The sequence below is a fragment of the Leopardus geoffroyi genome, chromosome C1 (assembly GCF_018350155.1).
Source record: "Leopardus geoffroyi isolate Oge1 chromosome C1, O.geoffroyi_Oge1_pat1.0, whole genome shotgun sequence".
NCBI lineage: Eukaryota > Metazoa > Chordata > Mammalia > Carnivora > Felidae > Leopardus > Leopardus geoffroyi.
In genome coordinates, this window is record NC_059328.1 from 84,755,025 (window position 1) to 84,774,718 (window position 19,694).

The following is a 19,694-nucleotide window of genomic DNA, read 5'->3' on the forward strand; positions in this document are numbered from 1 at the left end:
CAATTTCTTTATCCATTCATCAGTTGTAGCAACGTGGATGGAACTGGAGAGTGTGATGCTAAGTGAAATAAGCCATACAGAGAAAGACAGATACCATATGGTTTCACTCTTATGTGGATCCTGAGAAACTTAACAGGAACCCATGGGGGAGGGGGAGGAAAAAAGAAAAAAAAAAAGAAAAAAAAAAAAGAGGTTAGAGTGGGAGAGAGCCAAAGCATGAGAGACTGTTAAAAACTGAGAACAAACTGAGGGTTGATGGGGGTGGGAGGGAGGGGAGGGTGGGTGATGGGTATTGAGGAGGGCACCTTTTGGGATGAGCACTGGGTGTTGTATGGAAACCAATTTGACAATAAATTTCATATAATAAAAACAAAAACAAAAACAAAAACAAAAACAAAAACAAAAAAAGAAAATGGCTTTTAAAGCCCACTTCTGTGAAGAGAAGCACTTCTTGTTTTCACCCATTCACCTGGAGAGAAGATCAAGAAAAACAAAGACCTCATGTCCTTGATATTCTTCGAAAGAATCTTTATATGAACAAAAGAAGATTGACTGATTTTTTTATACAGGGGCGCCTTGGGTGGCTCAGTCAGTTAAGCGTCTAACTTTTGATTTCAGCTCAGGTCATGATCTCGGGGGTCGTGGGATCAAGACACAAGTAGGGCTGCCCTGATAGCACAGATCCTGCTTGGGATTCTCTTTCTCCCTCTCTCTCTGCCCTCTCCTGCTCTTGCACACGCACATTCTCTCTCTCTTTAAAAAAACAAAAAACAAACAAAAACAAAAAACAAAAAACAAACCCAAAACTCATGTCCACAATATTCTTTTTTTTTAATTTCTTAATCTTTATTTATTTTTGACAGAGAGAGAGAGAGAGAGTGCAAGTGGGGGAGTAACAGAAAGAGAGGGAGACACAGAATCCAAAGCAATCTCCAGGCTCTGAGCTGTCAGCACAGAGCACGACACGGGGCTCAAACTCACCAATTGCAAGTTCATGACCTGAGCTGAAGTCGGACCTTCAACCGACTGAGCCACTCCAGGCACCCCCACAATATTCTTTAAAAGAATCTTTATATAAACAAAAGAAGATCGACAGATGTTCTTATATAGGCATTCAACTATAAATCTTTTAGTGTTTGCTTTTCAGATTTTTAAAAATGCTTTGAGAGGTTTTAAAAATAACTTGGCTTCGTGATGTTGAATGAGAAACTGTAAAAGTTCCTTTCATGTCTGTGAAGTACATTTTATGTCTCTGAAATTGCCCTTAAATTGGAAAATTTCACCCTTAATATTCACTTTTCGTTTACTTTAAAGTGATAATGAAACCAGCATTTTGTTCAGTCCTTTGGAGACTGTGTCCCAGGGAAAACAACAGAGAGTACCATAAATCTTCATGAAATCTATATGAAAAGAAAAGGATGTATATTTTCACTTCCCTGGAAGTAAAATTTTATTACATATTCTTAAAGGATAAGTATATCTAACTTTATAGAAGAATTCTATTGGAGTTGGATTATGTTCCTAGAGGGTAACCTTAGCTTTGGGAGACTATACAATCAAAAGGTAGAATATTAAATGTATTAGGGTTTCCAAAAGACATTCACTGCAAATTTAAACACTGAAGATACTATGATAAATATTATATTTTTGTCATTGTGCTTTGTTTTTTTCACAAGGAAGACTTCTTTGATTGGAGTGCTTCCTCTGGTGGCTATTCTTAGGGCACTGCCCATATGATTAATAAAAAGCAATATATTTCTCACTATGCCTTTTCTGAAGTAGAGTCACTTCAGAATCTTTTCCAAACACCTGCCCTTGATATTGGACAAGCCAAAAAAATTATCATTTCTTTTTTGGCTTGTGCACAGGCTAAACAGAATATTGCGAAAAGACGCTTGTCACAAATTGTTTTCTATTTACAAATGACAAAAGCAACAAATAATTTTACTGTCAAAGGCTAAACTCTGAAACCATATTTTAGCACAACAGCATGCCATTCAGAATGAGGAAACAAGTAGGTGCATTTAGAAATAAATCAAGAAGCATCTCCCCTCCCCTGAGGAGAATTCCATCTTTAAACAGAATTGAACCACTTTGAAAATTCATGCAATGACATACAGCTCAAGGTTAAATGAATAGAAGTATGAGGAGAAAATTGATGTGTTTCTTAGAGAGGACCAGTGGGTGATGTCAAAATAATGACAAGAAACCTCTATCCATAATCAAGCCAAAGAGTATTAAAGTACTCTCTTGACATACGAGTTTTGAGCATATTACACAACTAAAATAAAACCCCTGAAATCTCAAGGTCATTTGAGATAATGACTATTGTGTTGTATGATAAGATACATTTCCCTAATAGCACTATACAAATAAATGTGTATATAATTTAGCTTTCATGGGAAAAATGTGAATCATTACATATAATTGAAAATAGGGGAAAATTATTCACAGAATTATTGTTGAGAAAGTGAAGATGAAATCAGTATTTTTTAACCATACAATAATGCACTTCAGGAATGAGTGGTTAATGTTCTTGAAATGATGAATTTGAGATACCCATTATCTTATGCTTTGTGTGTGGAATATCATGTCACATCTATCTGTGCAGAATATAGAACTTATTGTGTTTCTGTGTCTAACTTACAGTGATAATGTAGGATGACATTTTTCAAGAAGTATAATTAACTCACTGTTCAATTATTTGAGGAAAAAAAAAACCCCTCCTTTTGATGATTTCTGTAAGATTGATTTTAAAGATGTTTATCATGTATGCCACATGATCTTCACACACGTGTGATTATTGGTAGAGTTCCATTAAGAAAATTATTTTTATACAAATTAAGATTCTTTGTAATTGTACACATACCATAATACCTGAAGAATTAAATATAGCAGATTGAACATTCAAAGCAGAAGGTCATAGGCTTACTGTCATTAGTTTTAAAAAAAACTATAGTTTTAAAAACTTCATGAAATAAATGTTACACTAGTAATGAAAACTGAGAAGTTTCCCTTGGGAAATCTGTTTGAGCCCCTAATCATGACCATGACTTTTAAAGCGACACCATCACTTGTATCTAAGAGACTTCTGGTGTCTCATGTAACTCAACTTTCCTCAGGTCCACACATATCTACAAATCAATGTCGCATTTCATAATAGGCACAATAATCTTAAATATTTGAAAATTTTTTTCATAAATAAAACTCATAATTTCAAGTCTTACATCTCTCTCTTTTTTTTAAATTTATTTAATGCTTTTATTTATTTTTGAGAGAGACAGAGACAGAATGCAAGTGGGTTAGGGGCAGAGAGAGACACACACACAGAATCCAAAGCGGGCTCCAGGCTCCGAGCTGTCAGCACAGGGCCCGATGCGGGGCTTGAACTCACGAGCTGGGAGATCATGACCTGAGCTGAAGTCGGATGCTCAACTGACTGAGCCACCCAGGCGCCCCTCAAATCTTACTTCTCTTGTATAGAATAACCAATGACCTGAATGCCCAGGGTAATTAGCCAACAAGAATCCCACAATGAGGGTAACAAATGCAAATCCCACAATGCCAGGCATTGTGCTAGACAATGAGAATTAAAGGTAAATAAGAAATGTCTCATCCCTCAGAGACTTGTAGTCAGGTAAAAGACAAAAAAATGAACTGTTCAAGTGCATTTTAACCAAGCTTTGCTAAGAGGGAAGGATGAGGTGCTGAGGAAGCCACAAAGAAGGGGACCTAATTCAGTTTAGGATGCTGTGGGGTATTTCAAGGAAAGCTTCTTAAAGGAAATGATGACTAAATGCATTGGGTACCTTCCCTGATGTCCTATGTCTTGGAATCCTACAGCAAGTATACTTTTCTTTATCTTAACCTAATCCTTTGATACTACAGCATGGCTCACTGTCCATTGTAAACACATTTTGCAATCTTATACCTAGGGAATAACACCCTGTTCACCTAAATTCTCTTGTAATCTGCATTCTCCAATAAAGTAGCTACCAGCCACATCTGGCCATTTTATGTTAAATCTAAATCGACTTAAATTTTAAATACTGAATTAAATACAGGGTAATGAAACTAAAAATTTGGTTCCTCAGCTGTGGTAGCTAAATTTCAAGGCCCAGTAGCCACATGTGGGTAGTGGCTACCCTACTGAACAGGATGGAAAATATTTCCATCATCACAGACATTTTTATTACGCTGCTCGGCTTTAGATAGCACCTTTCTAACCCTGTGCATACTTTCCAGGGATTGAACCTTCTGCTCAATCCCAAATTGGTTTATTGAAATAATATGCCAGTAAAATTTCCTAATCCTAACTTTGGTACTTATTTTGTTCCTCGTCATCCCCACCAGTCATCTTGTTTTTGTGCTTTTAGCAATGAAATGCCAAGACTCAAAGGGTTAGGGCAGGATCAGTCATCATGCAATTAATCAATTAGGTATCGTCCCTGGGTGTCATTGAGCAAAAAGGCCAAAGACTGAGTGCTCCAACTGCATGAAAATGCCAGGATGCTACCACAGCCTTGACTGGTACATAGGCACCCAGAAGATCCAACCAGAGCTCTTTACAGTGCCGTGATTGCTTCTTCTCACTGCTCCCTCAACTACTCAAGAGAACTTGCTCACATCTCTAAAGCTTTTAATAAAACTACATCTTTACCTTGTTGAACTGATGATGTGTTAAGAGATAAGGTAGAATTCATTTGTACCCACTGAGTCCATTCCGAACACTGCCCTGTCTTTACAGATTATGGTAGGGGAAGGAATTCTCTACTGTTGCCTGTCCAAAAGAAGAAATGGGGTTGGACTGGAGCCCAACATTAATGCCGGAGGCTGCAACTTCAACTCCTTCCTTAGAAGAGCCGTCAGATTTGTTGGTGCGTGTGGGGAACCACAAAGAAAGGAATTTTTTTCAAATAGAAATGTTATATTTAATTACAGATATTAAGTCTTTAAAGCTATAATTTAGATGTATAATTTCGGGTCCATGATGAGTTTTACATTATACGAAAAAACTGTTAAAACACTAAGATTTGGGCTTTGTATCTGTAATGGGTTATTTACAGTTATAGTGCTTGTTCTGAGAGCTAACATGCCATACATTTCAGTATATTTTTGTCTTAGCTGTGGCTGAAGCATAAATTTACCTTAAAATGGTTTTTCTGGATCTGTGTTCGTTTTTTAAAGTGGAGAATAAATGTCAGCAGGCCATTATGAATAGATAACTCTTCAGAAATTAGTTTAGCCACATCAGTGATTCCATTTCAATTCTCCTGGAGTGTTTTCATCCAGAAGTTACTGCACATGGAAATGTCACCATAGAGAGAGCTGAATCATGGCTATTTATCCTTGGTTATATCCTCTAACTTTGCCTCTTATTTTTTATAAGGCCTATAGAAAATCAACATCTGAATCTAACCAGTATCTAAACCTTCATCTCTTCTGATTAGCATGAGACTATCCTAATGTTTGAGTCACAGGCCTTTTTGTTCTCCAATAGGTCAGTAAAAAATTTACCTGTAACCTCTCAGCTCAAAGGAATAGGTCATTTCATTTAATAGCTAGAAGATAATGAAGTACAACCTTCTTCCCCACTAGAAGAAAAGTCCAGTCTAAGTCATGCCCTAGACTTGCTCCACTAAGCAAGGCACTTGGAGATGGTAAGACAAAAAAAGGCCCTTTAGCAGGGTCACAAACTGAGGCAAGGACAGAAATCTTAAGGACACATAGCTGATCTGAGGAAAATAAATTTTTGTAATGTAACAAAATTCTGTGGACAAGGGGGCATATGATCTGTGAAAAGCCTCATGCCTTTGAGGATGGTCCATCCTTCCCTAGAGAACAGTGCCCAGAGTCAGCAACCTCATCCTCCATGGGTCAGGAGATTCTTATTCTCCTAAGGCAGACATGGATGGGCTTCCCCACTGAAGCGAACTCCTCTCTAAGACCTTGCATACTTCTGGGAATTAGAATGCAGAAATTAAGGTTGTGTCACGAACCCCAGTCGAGAGGGTGGAGAAGGAATTGGGAGAGTAGTTGCTAGATGGGGATAAGCAGAAAAGGAAAGTGGAAAACAAGGTAATGTGCAGGCCAGTGACCGTGGTCTGGAGGAGTCTACTGATGAATTGCCCAGCTGCCTCTTGCAATGATTTCTATGAGAAAATCACGAATAAGAATCCAGGATGTCAATTCAGAGTGAATCCAGGGTGTCAAGACCATGTAGAGGAAGCAGGTGAGTGAGCAGAGCTAGACTCCCAGGCAAGGGACCTGCATCAGAATTTGTGAGTTTATGGTTTGAGACTGGCCACAGGACACAAAAGAAAGATAGGATTTGGGTGGGGAGATACAAGAACATCATTTCTGAATTCCAAACACGCAGGAAGGCTCCCACAGCCCCGGACCCAAGATATGACTGTTTCTGCGACAGGACCCACCCGCCCTCTTCTCTGTTTTAATTAGCATTCCTGATATGACTACAGCGTGTAGGGAGTTGGAACCAGTTCTGTAGGGTTTAGGAACTACTGGAGAGAGCGAGCCCTGAAAGCTCAAACATGTGAAGCAATTTTAAATCATTTTGAATTCTGCTTCATCCCCTGTATTTAATCCTTCTCAAATCACACAGTTGGCCACCTTAATATGTCCTGGGGGTCTTAGAAGACACCAATGGCAATGATATTGAGAATAGGTCCTGCTTAACCCAAATGACAAAAATACCTCAAATGACTAACTTGGAGATCCTAATTGCCCTTATTTTAGCAGCAAGTATCTGGTTTAAAGGTTTAGGAATTTTCTATACTGTTTTCTCCAAATTAACTCAGAGAAAATAATCACAACAGATTTGAAGGTTGCCACACTAATGTGTGATAAACATGGTTGATGATAGCACAATGTCAGCATTAGGCGCTAACTTGGTAACAATTTCTTTCCCTCTGCTTGTAGGCGTTCATGTGTTTGGACTGTGCTCTACAGCTCTCATTACAGATATCATACAGCTCTCCACAGGCTATCAGGCGCCATACTTTCTAACCGTGTGCAAGCCAAACTACACCTCCCTGAATGTGTCTTGCAAAGAAAATTCCTACATTGTGGAAGATATTTGCTCAGGATCTGACCTTACAGTGATCAACAGTGGCAGGTTAGAAATTGATTGAGACTTAAAAACTTTCCATGTCAGTGTTTTCATTGTTCATTAATAGTGTGGGGTATCATTTTAGGCCCACATTTTTCAGTCATAATGACTTTGGTTTTATTTATTTATTTTTTTCAATTCAGTGATTTCTTTAGTGGTTATACCATAGAAAACCCATTGGTGGCTCTTTCCAAATCTTCCGTCTGTCTCCAAATTTCAGCCTCACATTGTTGCCACTAATATTCATATCACCAAATTCTACTCACATTTTGTGATCTACTCTTTACTCATTATGGTTTTAGGTTATCACAGTTGGTTTATTTGAGGATATTATAGTTAGTCATGATTTACAGTTAATACGTGTCCTGTATTGACTTATGTGGTAGACTAAATATCTATATTTACATCTCCCTTATATGTTTTAGTTTTTAAAAACTATGTGAATTTTCTGTTTGGTAGAGTTTTATACATACATCTTCTTTGAATAAACCCAAAAGATCACTATAGCTCCTAACCTTGCATTTTAGAAAATAAAAGACAGGAAACCTCAAGAAAATACCAATGCATTAAGGTTTTTTTTTTTTTTTTTTTTTTTTTTCAGTGAATAAAGTAAAAATTAAGCTTTTTGGCAAGAGGTAATGTTTTGGAAGTTCAAAAGAAATAAATTGCAGAAGGACAAAGGGCAATGAATGATTTTGCTCTAAGAATTTCATGTCATTTAGTGAGTTCCTAAGATCAATTTAAGAGTCAAAAATAAGCTAGTGAGTACTCTTGAAGAACACAGCCTGATATTATGTAATTATATACATTCAAGTTCTCATGGCCCATTCAATAATTTTGAATTCTATTCTTTCTCAATCCTTTTTTACATATCTCGTCTGTATTAAATGGTAATCCTTTTTATTGGGTACCAAATAATTAGGAGGATTTTAATATAACTGAATTTTATCTTTAATTTTTTTTTATCCATTAAAATAAATCTCTTTTTTTTCTCCACCTGTCCTTTTCAGTGTCTCTCATATCCTGTGTTCCTCCTCTCTCACCTTGCTTCTTAAATTTAACTAGATTCTCAGCAATTCTTGAGATGATAATTATTTTAAAGTGGAAAATGCAGGGAAACGTTTTGTTCAGATTGGACTTCTTGTGTTTTCTAGAGTATAAAAAATACACTTAGATTCACTGCTGTGAGAAAATAATTTTGCCTTTTTAAGTTTTATGTAAATTAAACCACATATTTAGGAGCATAGAAAAAGTTTAAAAGCTTTAAAGTCCTAGGTTTTATGGACCTTTACTTTAAACTGACATAATTCTAATACCAAAGAACAAATATAATGTTTTCCAATCCATTTCAACTCTCGACCATCATTCCAGTGGTGTCACAAAGTGATCATCTCCAAAGCTGGCACTTGATATTGAAAAGTGTATTACTACTATTCTTTCATTCTAATGGTGATTAGCAGTGTTTAGCACTCAGATCTTTCTCCAGAAAACTAAACAGAAATTAAAGTTATCACTTATTGCCTTGAGGCTTTTAAGTTGAATGCTTTAACCACCCAGTGTTCTCAAGATGATTGTTAGCAGTGGATCTGAGATAGAAGACATAATTTGACTGTCTTCCTTTGGCAGAAAATCATTCCCTTCTCAACATGCGACCCTCGCTGCCTTTGCTGCTGTGTACGTTTCGGTAAGTCACTGGCTCTTTTTCATCACTCTGTGTCCTAGAGAAAATTAGAGAAATGAGTGTGGTGTCCAAGTGAATAATTAGATTATATAGCCATGTAATAAAAGAACAGTAAACTTTAGTACAGCAGTCCTGCAACACAATTGCATCGAGAGCAGAAACTGGGTGATACTGGAAACAATATTACAGTAAAAGAACTTTCCTACACAGTCATAATATTTATTCATCCCAGTATTCCTTCAATGTAATATTGTACCTCATGGCAGGGTACCGTGAGCTACATGAATGTTATAAATCTGAAACTGAAAGAATTGTGTTAAGCACAACACACACACACACACACACACACACACACGCTTTACTTTCAGCATTTATGTAACAGTTCGAAGTCAGTGTAAATTTGATAAATGATATGCAATGAATCATCATCATATCTGATTAATACAATAATCCATCAGGTCTTATGTGAGAAAAGTAGACTGAAATTATGTGACAAGTAACGTGGAAACTAAACAGTTATCTGGCTAATTTTACGGCTTCAATTTATTTTTCAAAGTTTCACATAAGTCTGTTTTTTACTAGATGAATTTGCTATGTATTTCCTTTTTTTCAGGTATAGAACATAACCATTACAGGGCAAATGGAACAGTAAAATTGATGTTGAGTGTACCAGTTAGGCTTTGAGTTTAAGTTTTTATTTGATTACAATTTAATAGTAAAATGACCTTTCTAACGTACTTAACACATCTCTTTCATTTTTAAGATGTACTTCAATTCCACATTAACGGATTCCTCTAAGCTTCTGAAACCTCTCTTGGTCTTCACGTTTATCATCTGTGGGATCATCTGTGGGCTAACACGGATAACTCAGTATAAGAACCACCCAGTTGATGTCTATTGTGGCTTTTTAATAGGAGGAGGAATTGCTCTGTACTTGGTAAATAATTTATTATTCTTACTTGATTAACCACAGTTTAAATGGAAAACTTGCACTGAACATTTTGTACTGTAATAATTTACTTGCAGTATAGTTTATATTCATGAGAAAATGTTTGGGTGCCTCTCCATTCTAAGCCAAAACACACATCCTACTTTCAGCAAAATAATTTTTTTAACTTTTCCCATGGACTAGAAACTCCACTTTTAGGATTATTGCATTTTATCTTCATCCACACACACCCCGAAAAGAATCAAGGATTACTTTTGCTAATATAATTTTATAGATGAGGAAAGTAAATATTAGTGAAAGTAAGGTTCATGACAGTGAAGGTTTAGTAGAAGTTTATATAATTTGCCCAACAACACAAATGTAGCATCTGGATACATAGGCACCAACTAATACTGAATTTTTTAGCAGTATTCTATTTTCAAGCCTGATCTTCTTTCAAAGGAAATATTCTCAGCATAAGGAAACTGAGATTATCCATTTCATGCATTAATTCTTTCACTCATTTATTTTACATTTATTCAGTATATGATCTGTGCTAGGTACTATACTGAGCATCAGAACAGTGAGAATATATAGTCTTAAGAAGTCTTCAGTGTAAAGACTAATAAAAATACAGATGGTTACAATATGTTAAATGATATAATAGGGTGTGAACAAAATGCTTTGGAATAGCAGACTGAAGAAGGAAGTTAGGGAAGCCTTCAGAGACATGATGTGGTTTTTAAGAAATAAGAAATTTTTTTCTTAGGGTAAGAAAAGGAGGAAGGACTTTCAAGCAGAAGAAACTACACAGGCAAAAAGATGGACGCATGAAAAAGCAAGTATAAATGGAAGGTGAGGGAACAGGAAGTATGAGAGATAATGGCCAGTTTCCAGCTTGGAAGACTGGGCAGATGGTGACTTCTGGTCTAGCAGACCAGGTAAACAATGGAGGGAGCAGGTTGGTCAAAGCAGCTCAATTTAAGGATCCACAGGCATTTGAAGAGTTGGGTCTGGAGCTCAAAAGAGCAATTGATAGTGGAGAAACAGACTTGGAAGTCATGGATATTACTGGAGGAAGCACCATTATAGTTATAGGGGTATATAAAATTGTTAGGTAATAAGAATAAAAGCCAAGAGACACCAACATGCAAGCAGCACAGAGAGGAAGAGGCAATAACCAAGGAAACTGAGAGAGGCTGGTAGAGAAATGAAAATCATCCATAGCAGCAGTTCAATCACATGATCTTGGTGCACTGTGGAAGGTGTTACAAGAAAATGATTACAAAAAAATAGTAAAAGTGCTGAGGCAAGCAGTGATTAATTTTCATTTTTATAAACTAGCATGGTCAGGATTGTTACTTCAAATCTCATGCTTACTCACATGCTTTCTTCTGTGGCAGAGAATATGATCCAGGTAAAGATAGTATTCCAGGAATTGGGCATAAGCTTGGGTTTCTCATGCGAATGTTGATTGGTGATGTGTGTTACAGAATAAGAAGACTGAGAACTGCATCCCCGTAGTTCAAGAATTGCCTTCACACGTGTGTGATTTCATGGTGTCCTGGAATTAGCATGGGCTCCATAGTCTGAAGAATTTGGGCTTGAATCTCAAATATCCTTGACATTTGGCCAAGTTACATAGTCTCTAAGAAGCTTGTTTCTTCACCTATGAAATGAGAATAATAACTACTTACTTCATGTTATAACAAGGATGAAGCAACTATATTTATTAAGCACAATGCTAGGCACTGAATGTTGAACAATATGGGCAGAGGTTATTTGCAGTCTAGTGGATGATTTTCCTAAACTTACAACAATTATTACAATTATTAATACAACATTAGGTAGGCCTGCTCATCCTGGGAAATCTGGCAGCGAGAGCATAGATAGATATTATTTAGAAGAAAATTTCAACCGGGAATTAAAGTGGTTAGATAGGCAGAAGCTGGACTTTATTTAATTTCTGTTTGCATGCTATGCCCTGAGGTTGCATATTCATCAATTCTAAGCCAATGCTGTTTTAAATTGTTAAGCGTTCTATAAAATGTTGATTCCATGGGATTCTTTTGGCTTGATTTGAAATGGTAGACAGTGGCTACCATTCATGGAAATTAATACCCAAATAGGTATCTGTTCCTTGCTCATATCTCCAAACTAAGCATCTTAGAAATTGAAAATCCATCAGGGATTTGGTCTTCTACGTGTAAAAAGTAAAAATTCTGAATCTGAATTTTTACTTTATCCAAATTTGTATCCCCCAAATCTAAAATAACAAAAAATTGGTAGGTTAAGTATGAAAGCAAGATTAAATAAAATTTAGCTCAAATTTAGTGTCCTAGCACTAAATTGACCAAATATACACTTCCAAACTTGAGACCAAGTTAAAAAAAAGAATGTGGGTGCCCCAAACTAGTGACAATTTCTGCCCTGTCTTCTGAGAATTCTGCACAATACTGAACACACAAGGCTGTGCTCGATCTGAGTCATAACAACATTTGTATCTGACCTCACTGCAAAACCTGATGACATGTTTTATGAATGATTTGGTGTTTCATATTTTTCACACCTCTCCTGCTTTCCATCATAGGGTGTGATTAAAAAGGAAGGTAAAATAAATCAGTTAAGCTATTCAAGGTGTCGCTCAACAAGAGGTTCCTAAATCCAGAAAAATGAAATGCTTTGAAAAGCAGAAGAATGTCTTATTTCTCTCATTGTCTGTCTTTTTGTTTTCTCTCAAAACATACAGAGGATAGATAAGATTCACAAAAACATCCAGTGGGATGGAGAAAGGAGAGGAAATTCAACTAATAAAAAATAACGGGCTCCTTATTTCTGAACAGTTAGTTCAGCGATTTATGATATAACTTACAAACTACTTCCTGAGTAATTGTACTTTTGGTTTTTTGTTATTTGTATTAGTCAGCGGTGTATAGACAGCATATACGTTATTTATATGCGTCAGTGGGTCCTCTAAGACAAACTCTTAGTAACCATGTCTTCTAGTGCATGATGTTCTTGTTTCTTTCCAATACCAGGGCCTGTATGCTGTGGGAAATTTTCTGCCTAGTGAAGAGAGTATGTTCCAGCACAGAGAAGCCCTCAGGTCTCTGACAGACCTCAACCAAGACCCCAGCAGAGTATTATCGGCTAAAAATGGCAGCAGCAGTGATGGAATTGCTCACACAGAAGGCATCCTCAACCGAAATCACAGAGATGCCAGCTCACTGACAAACCTCAAAAGGGCAAACGCTGATGTAGAAATCATCACTCCACGGAGTCCCATGGGGAAGGAGAACATGGTTACCTTTAGCAATACCCTACCTAGAGCCAACACCCCATCCGTAGAAGACCCTGTCAGACGAAATGCCACCATTCATGCCTCTATGGATTCTGCTCGATCAAAGCAGCTTCTCACCCAGTGGAAGAATAAGAATGAAAGCCGCAAGCTGTCCCTGCAAGTTATAGAGACTGAGCCTGGACAGTCACCACCCAGATCCATAGAAATGAGGTCAAGCTCAGAGCCCTCCAGAGTAGGGGTGAATGGAGACCACCATCCTCCCAGCAATCAGTACCTCAAGATCCAGCCTGGCACTGTCCCCGGATGTAACAATAGCATGCCTGGAGGACCAAGAGTGTCCATCCAGTCCCGCCCTGGGTCCTCGCAGTTAGTGCACATCCCCGAGGAGACGCAGGAAAACATAAGCACCTCTCCCAAAAGCAGCTCTGCTCGGGCCAAGTGGTTGAAAGCTGCAGAGAAGACCGTGGCCTGTAATAGAAGCAACAGCCAGCCCCGAATAATGCAAGTAATAGCAATGTCCAAGCAGCAGGGTGTCCTGCAAAGCAGCCCCAAGAACACCGAAGGCAGCACTGTCTCCTGCACTGGCTCCATCCGCTACAAAACCTTGACAGACCACGAACCCAGTGGGATCGTAAGAGTTGAGGCTCACCCGGAGAACAACAGGCCCATCATACAGATCCCATCTACCGAAGGCGAAGGTAGTGGCTCCTGGAAATGGAAAGCCCCTGAAAAGGGCAGCCTTCGCCAAACTTACGAGCTCAACGATCTCAACAGGGACTCAGAAAGCTGTGAGTCCCTGAAAGACAGTTTTGGCTCTGGAGATCGCAAGAGAAGCAACATAGATAACAATGAGCATCACCACCATGGAATCACCACTATCCGTGTCACCCCAGTAGAGGGCAGCGAAATTGGTTCAGAGACGCTGTCTGTTTCTTCTTCCCGCGACTCTACCCTGCGGAGAAAGGGCAACATCATCTTAATCCCTGAAAGAAGTAACAGCCCGGAAAACACTAGAAATATCTTCTACAAGGGAACCTCCCCAACACGGGCTTATAAGGATTGAGTTATGGGATTCAATCCCTTGAGCGACCCCCCAGAAGACCATGTCTTGATTCTCCCTCTGTGCTCTGTTTTCAGTGGATTGGGAAGCCTTCTCATCAAACTGGGTCATCTTACCATCAGCCCGAGCTCAATGACTCTTGAGAACTACTACAGCAAAGCTTGTAGATTTCACATCAAGGGGAGGGAAAAGCACAATGCAAGAACCTAATTAATATGATAAGGTGAAGAATCTTAAGACCTATCTTCAAACTCAAAAGGTTTGCAGAAGGCAGTATCAGAAGAAAGTGGTTTCCTTCAGTGTATACTATTTTACTTCCTGAATGTGCCAACTTTAGGGATTTTTCTTTATAATTAGCTGTGGGAATCCAGAACTCGGTTCCCTACAGCAGAGGCCATGCAGTATTATATATTCATTTTGCAGAATCTGCGCCTACAGCCCAGTAAGGGTGGTGCTGATTATTATAGTACACATACCATGTAAACTCTCAAATTCTATTTAGCTGTGAAATAGTGGCGTGCAATTCCTTGTCAAAGAAATGCTACTGTATTAAGAAGACGCTGGCTGCTTTGTGTTAGAATAGGACACCCCGCAGCTTCTCTGTAGTGGCTCTGTCACAGTCAAAAAATGAAAAAGTTTTGTGCATTTCCTCAAAATTATGCTTTCTTCAACAACAAAAAATGTGTAGGAATATTTTCAGTGAAAGGGAATAACTAGTACTTTTCTACATAGTTTTTTTTTCTTGCTGCTTACTTTTTATTTAAGTGTAGGTACTACTAATGATTCTGTTTTTTAGTGAGTAAATTTGCATAACTTAAAAAATACATTGTTTTAGAGTTTTTCAAAATTGTTGTGATCATATTTTGCATTTTATGGCTCCTCCTTTATTTATTAATTATTTTTTTGATGTCATAGATATGTTTTTCTATTTTTAAAGCAAGAATAACAGTTGACATTCCTTGAGCAAAATATACTGCTGTGAATTTATAAACAAGAAATCTGAACCAACACTTGACATTGTGGGTTACATTGCCAGCAATGTTGGTTGAGTCTACCCTTGGACATCTCCAACCAGCTGGCTTAGGTTGCTATCTTAATCAGTAATCCAAAAACTCTGTTTTGTTCCAGATTAGTAATTTTTTGTATTCTAATAACCAGTAAATCAGAGCAACAGTAGTTAGGTTTTACCTTCTTCCCTAAGATATTTTTGTCAATTGGACATCAACAGGAAGAATCTGGAAAAAAAAATGCAAATTGATAAGTGAAAGTATCTCACAATATAAATTAAGAATGTATTTCTTCAAAATATCTAAATAGACACAGTTTTTGTGCTTAATATGCAAACAACAATTTTGCTACCTATCCTGAATAAAGCCTTCAGCCTAAATCAAAGGAAACAAATATTAATAAGAAGAAGATAAAACCAAAACATTTGGAGGTGTTTTCCAACTTAAAAATTTAACTGTGGAGAAATATTTGGTTCTTGGAATTTAGTATCAAACCTTTTTTACACCATTTCTTAAGAATTCTAATATACACTTGATGATTGCCAAGGGGATAAAAGGTAACAACAAAGCTGGTTGATCTGATCTGTTTTCAGTGAGAACAGAAGGAAGGGGTTGTTAAGAGATAAAGACTATCACATCATTATCAACTTCTACAGGAAAAGGGCAAAGCTTTCTAGAGTTAACCAACCTCCTAAGAGCATTAGGGATTTAGCTGAAACCAGCAGAATTGAAAACTCTGGCAATAAAATATGATTCAACTATATCCCTTCTGGCAATTTCCTTCTCAGAGAGGGGAGTGGGAGTAAAATGTTGCCTTCCCCACTTCTCACCACCGCCACCATCACGGCACTCCTACTGGCTTTTGCCATTTCATAGAGAGGAAGGTGGACTGGTTTTAGTACTCTGAAGAAAAAATAATAAAGCTGCAGCATTTCAGGTGCAGTATGATATTTCCTAATCTTTCCTATTTCTTAACAAAAGATTTTAAAGTACTTCTCTAGTCATTGAAGGTTTTTTTTTCTTTACATAAATATTGATATATTCTTTTTCTACTCAAAGTGCCAAAGGCTACAGTTTTTAATGACTGAACAAATTGTACCACATTGTTAAGGAAATATAATGATAGTCGCTAGAACTCAGACCTCTGCATGTATATTTGATAATACATCTTTTGTAAAAAAAATTACAAAAATATTTGTTTACATTCCACTGGTACCTTAATTTAAAATAAATGAGACTAACAGGTGGTATCTCTTCTTAGTGTTCTATTTATCTGATTTGCTAATGAGAGCACTTCTTCCTTTGTTAGGCTGTGCTTTAACTGATAAAACCAAGTATTGAATAAAGAGAGTAATTATCTTTTTAAAGTAAATAAAATTATGAAAATATATATAATATATATAAAGTATTGTGTTTAATAAAATGTTATGCAATGTTTTCCAAACTGATAAAGTTTGTAAAGTGCTATAATGTATTTTGTTAAGTACAGATTAAAGCTATTGTGTGAGTATATTGTGCTAACATCATAGAAATAAAGATTAAATTTCTTCATCAAAATTGGAACATTTTGATTTTTTACTTCAGAGTATGAATGGATAATAACTTGGCTTATAGGAAAACATCTGAAGAAATAAGAATGAATCAGAACTGATTGTATTCATAACTGTTTAGAAGAAAGAGAGTTGACTAACAAAAGTTGGTCAAACTATGCCATAATTTTCCCTCATCACTTAGAATTTTTATTTTATGCTTATTAAAGGAGCTCTTTTAGATTTACTTAGGCATAGATATTTTACATATCAATGTTATAAAGTATGAAAACAAAAATACGTCAGGGCCAATTGCTCTGAATCAATTTTTGACTAAGAGTAGTTGATGTGCCTCTTTTCTTCCATATTATTACCCCCCGTGCCAGATTTTCTCTGTAAGAATGCTCTACTATTAATTCCAGGATTGTTTTTCCAAGCTATTAGCATCTGTTTTATGAGTTTTACTGCTGATACTTTATATGTTTCACTAGAAGGTATTAACACAAGTTTTTAGGCCACAATAGGACTCATGCTTTAGTCAAATGATCTTGAAGTGGCCCACTTACTGAAGTGAAGTTACAGTTGTTCAGTAATGCCTACAAGTTCATGCATAAACAAGCAACTACATCATGATTTCCACCTGGCAAACAACATGGTAAGACACTATTCATTATAGAAAACACACTGATTTTAGAGATGATCATATGAATTACAATGTGCATCTTATAATAGTTGAAATGCAATGTTAATATTCTCTAAGTCTTGATTTTTTACCTCTAATATGGGGATGTTCAGCTCTATTATCCCTTCTAAAAGATATCCTAAAGTCTTTTCTAAATTTCTATGGATTATTATTAAGTATTTTATCTAGAGCAAAAACTAATGACAAGAGAATAGGAAATAACTTGCTGGTTTAACATAACTAACTAATGAGAATTGTCATCTTTAATCATAAAGCTAAAATAAGCAATACAATGGGGTTGCTAACAGTCTACATCAACATTTCATAATATGTTAACAATATATAATATGTCAAAATAGGTGATTTGTACCCCTGATCCTAGTACCTTTCTCATCAGGTATCAGGTGAGTGCATTCTGGATTATATACATAAGAAGCTATCAATAGGGGGTATATCATTTCTGTCTTTTACAGATACTTACTTGATATCTATGGGTCATTCCATGTTACAGTTCAAAGGAAATATAAAAAATACATGCATGGTTCAGATAGTAATTTAATTATAAGGAAATCAAAAGGAATTAAAATGGTTTACTCTAAAAGGAAAATATAACCTGGAAAATGGATAATAGTCTATTTCTGACTGTACATTTCATTTCCTCTGTTTATTAAATGTGTCTCCTGACTTTAATCTGTAGAAAGCTTCTAAAATGTTCTCAGATCAAATGCTCCAGTTGGATGAAAATATAGCTTTCAGTAACAGTATGATATTTCAGATAAGATCCAGTTACAGGAAATCCCCAGTGACCATGCTTTCTAATTGCAAAAGAATATCTAACTAAGTCCCTTGATCTAGAAATGACTTTTATTTCACTGTCCATACAGTTGTTAGTCAATGAAAGCTCTTAATTGTGTGTGATTGTGTGCTGTAGTCCATGATAATGAGGGAGAACTGAGTAAAATTCCATTTAACGAATTTGTTGAATGCCCATTTTATCTCCTTTACTCCCCCTACCTTAAGATTCTCAGCCATTGACTTTGAGAAAACCCTATCTAAACTTTAATGTTAGCTTTACAAAATAGTACAATTGACAAATGGGAAATGAATTTGAAAAAGACAAAGTATGAGAATTGTATTCCCATAAAATCTCCTTTTTCCCTTAATCACTTCAGGACATTTTGCACCCAGGTACTGCCTTTTAGGAAGAAAGCTAGATATTTATTTTCTGTACTAGCAACTCTCTCTCCCCCCTTCCCTCCATGTTGTGGTTTATACCTTCTAGCTTGAGATGCCCCTCTGAGAAAAGATGCTCCATCTTTGAGTAGTAGGAAAATCTAATTCACTCCACTCTCAGCTCAATCTTTCCCAATCTGCATCTAAAGTTAATAATGGCAGATATTTCCACAGATACTTCTGGAAGTATAAAAAGTCTTTTATTTTATTTTTTTTTTAATTTTTTTTTCAACGTTTATTTATTTCTGGGACAGAGAGAGACAGAGCATGAACGGGAGAGGGGCAGAGAGAGAGGGAGACACAGAATCGGAAACAGGCTCCAGGCTCTGAGCCATCAGCCCAGAGCCCGACGTGGGGCTCGAACTCACGGACCGCGAGATCGTGACCTGGCTGAAGTCGGACGCTTAACCGACTGCGCCACCCAGGCGCCCCAAAAAGTCTTTTAAAAAATTAACTCAAAATCGGTCAAAGACTTAAGTGTAAATGTAAAACTGTAAAACTTTTAGCAAAAAATATAGGAGAAAATCTTCAGGACCTAGGACTAGGACCAGGCTACCGGTCCTTGGTTAGGTATGTGGCTTGCAAATATCTCTTTCAGCCTATAGTTTATCTTTTCATCCTCTTTTTTTTTTTTTTTGATTTTTTTTTTCAACGTTTATTTATTTTTGGGACAGAGAGAGACAGAGCATGAACGGGGGAGGGGCAGAGAGAGAGGGAGACACAGAATCGGAAACAGGCTCCAGGCTCTGAGCCATCAGCCCAGAGCCTGATGCGGGGCTCGAACTCACGGACTGCGAGATCGTGACCTGGCTGAAGTCGACGCTTAACCGACTGCTCCACCCAGGCGCCCTCTTTTCATCCTCTTAATAGGATCTTTCAAGGACCAAATGTTTCACATTTTAATGAGGTCCAATGTATCCTCTCCCTTTATGGGCCATGTTTTTAGAGTCAAATCTAGGATATATAATAAATCCTCAGAACTCAACAAATAATAATAAACACAGTAAAAATTAAACAACAGTAAAATAACAACAGTAAATATTAAAGACCAAAAGAGTAAAACCGTAAGATAAAAAAAAAAATGAACAAAGATACGAAGAGAGGGGCTCCTGAGTGGCGGTTAAGAGTCAAACTCTTGATTTAG

The 19,694-nt window shown here is 36.9% G+C and overlaps 1 protein-coding gene and 1 long non-coding RNA gene across 3 annotated transcripts in view; one reads left to right on the forward strand and one right to left on the reverse strand.

The window, feature by feature from the left end:
• Window positions 1–15,338, reverse strand: part of LOC123598305 — a 51,267-nt gene extending 35,929 nt beyond the window's left edge. The window contains exons 1-2 of the long non-coding RNA XR_006712533.1: window positions 15,288–15,338; window positions 11,123–11,407 (exon numbers count right to left, since the gene is read on the reverse strand). This is a non-coding gene — a long non-coding RNA (uncharacterized LOC123598305). The remainder of the gene's footprint in view (window positions 1–11,122; window positions 11,408–15,287) is intronic.
• Window positions 1–16,663, forward strand: part of PLPPR4 (phospholipid phosphatase related 4) — a 42,737-nt gene extending 26,074 nt beyond the window's left edge. The window contains exons 3-7 of one of the 2 annotated variants that reach the window (XM_045478391.1): window positions 4,748–4,877; window positions 6,940–7,135; window positions 8,756–8,813; window positions 9,574–9,747; window positions 12,777–16,663. In XM_045478391.1, coding sequence (XP_045334347.1) covers window positions 4,748–4,877; window positions 6,940–7,135; window positions 8,756–8,813; window positions 9,574–9,747; window positions 12,777–14,102 — 1,884 coding nt within the window. In that variant the 3' untranslated portion in view covers window positions 14,103–16,663. Of the gene's footprint in view, window positions 1–4,747; window positions 4,878–4,950; window positions 6,233–6,939; window positions 7,136–8,755; window positions 8,814–9,573; window positions 9,748–12,776 lie in introns of those variants that run through there. The other variant, XM_045478392.1, reaches the window with a different exon arrangement.
• Window positions 16,664–19,694: the final 3,031 nt, after the last annotated feature.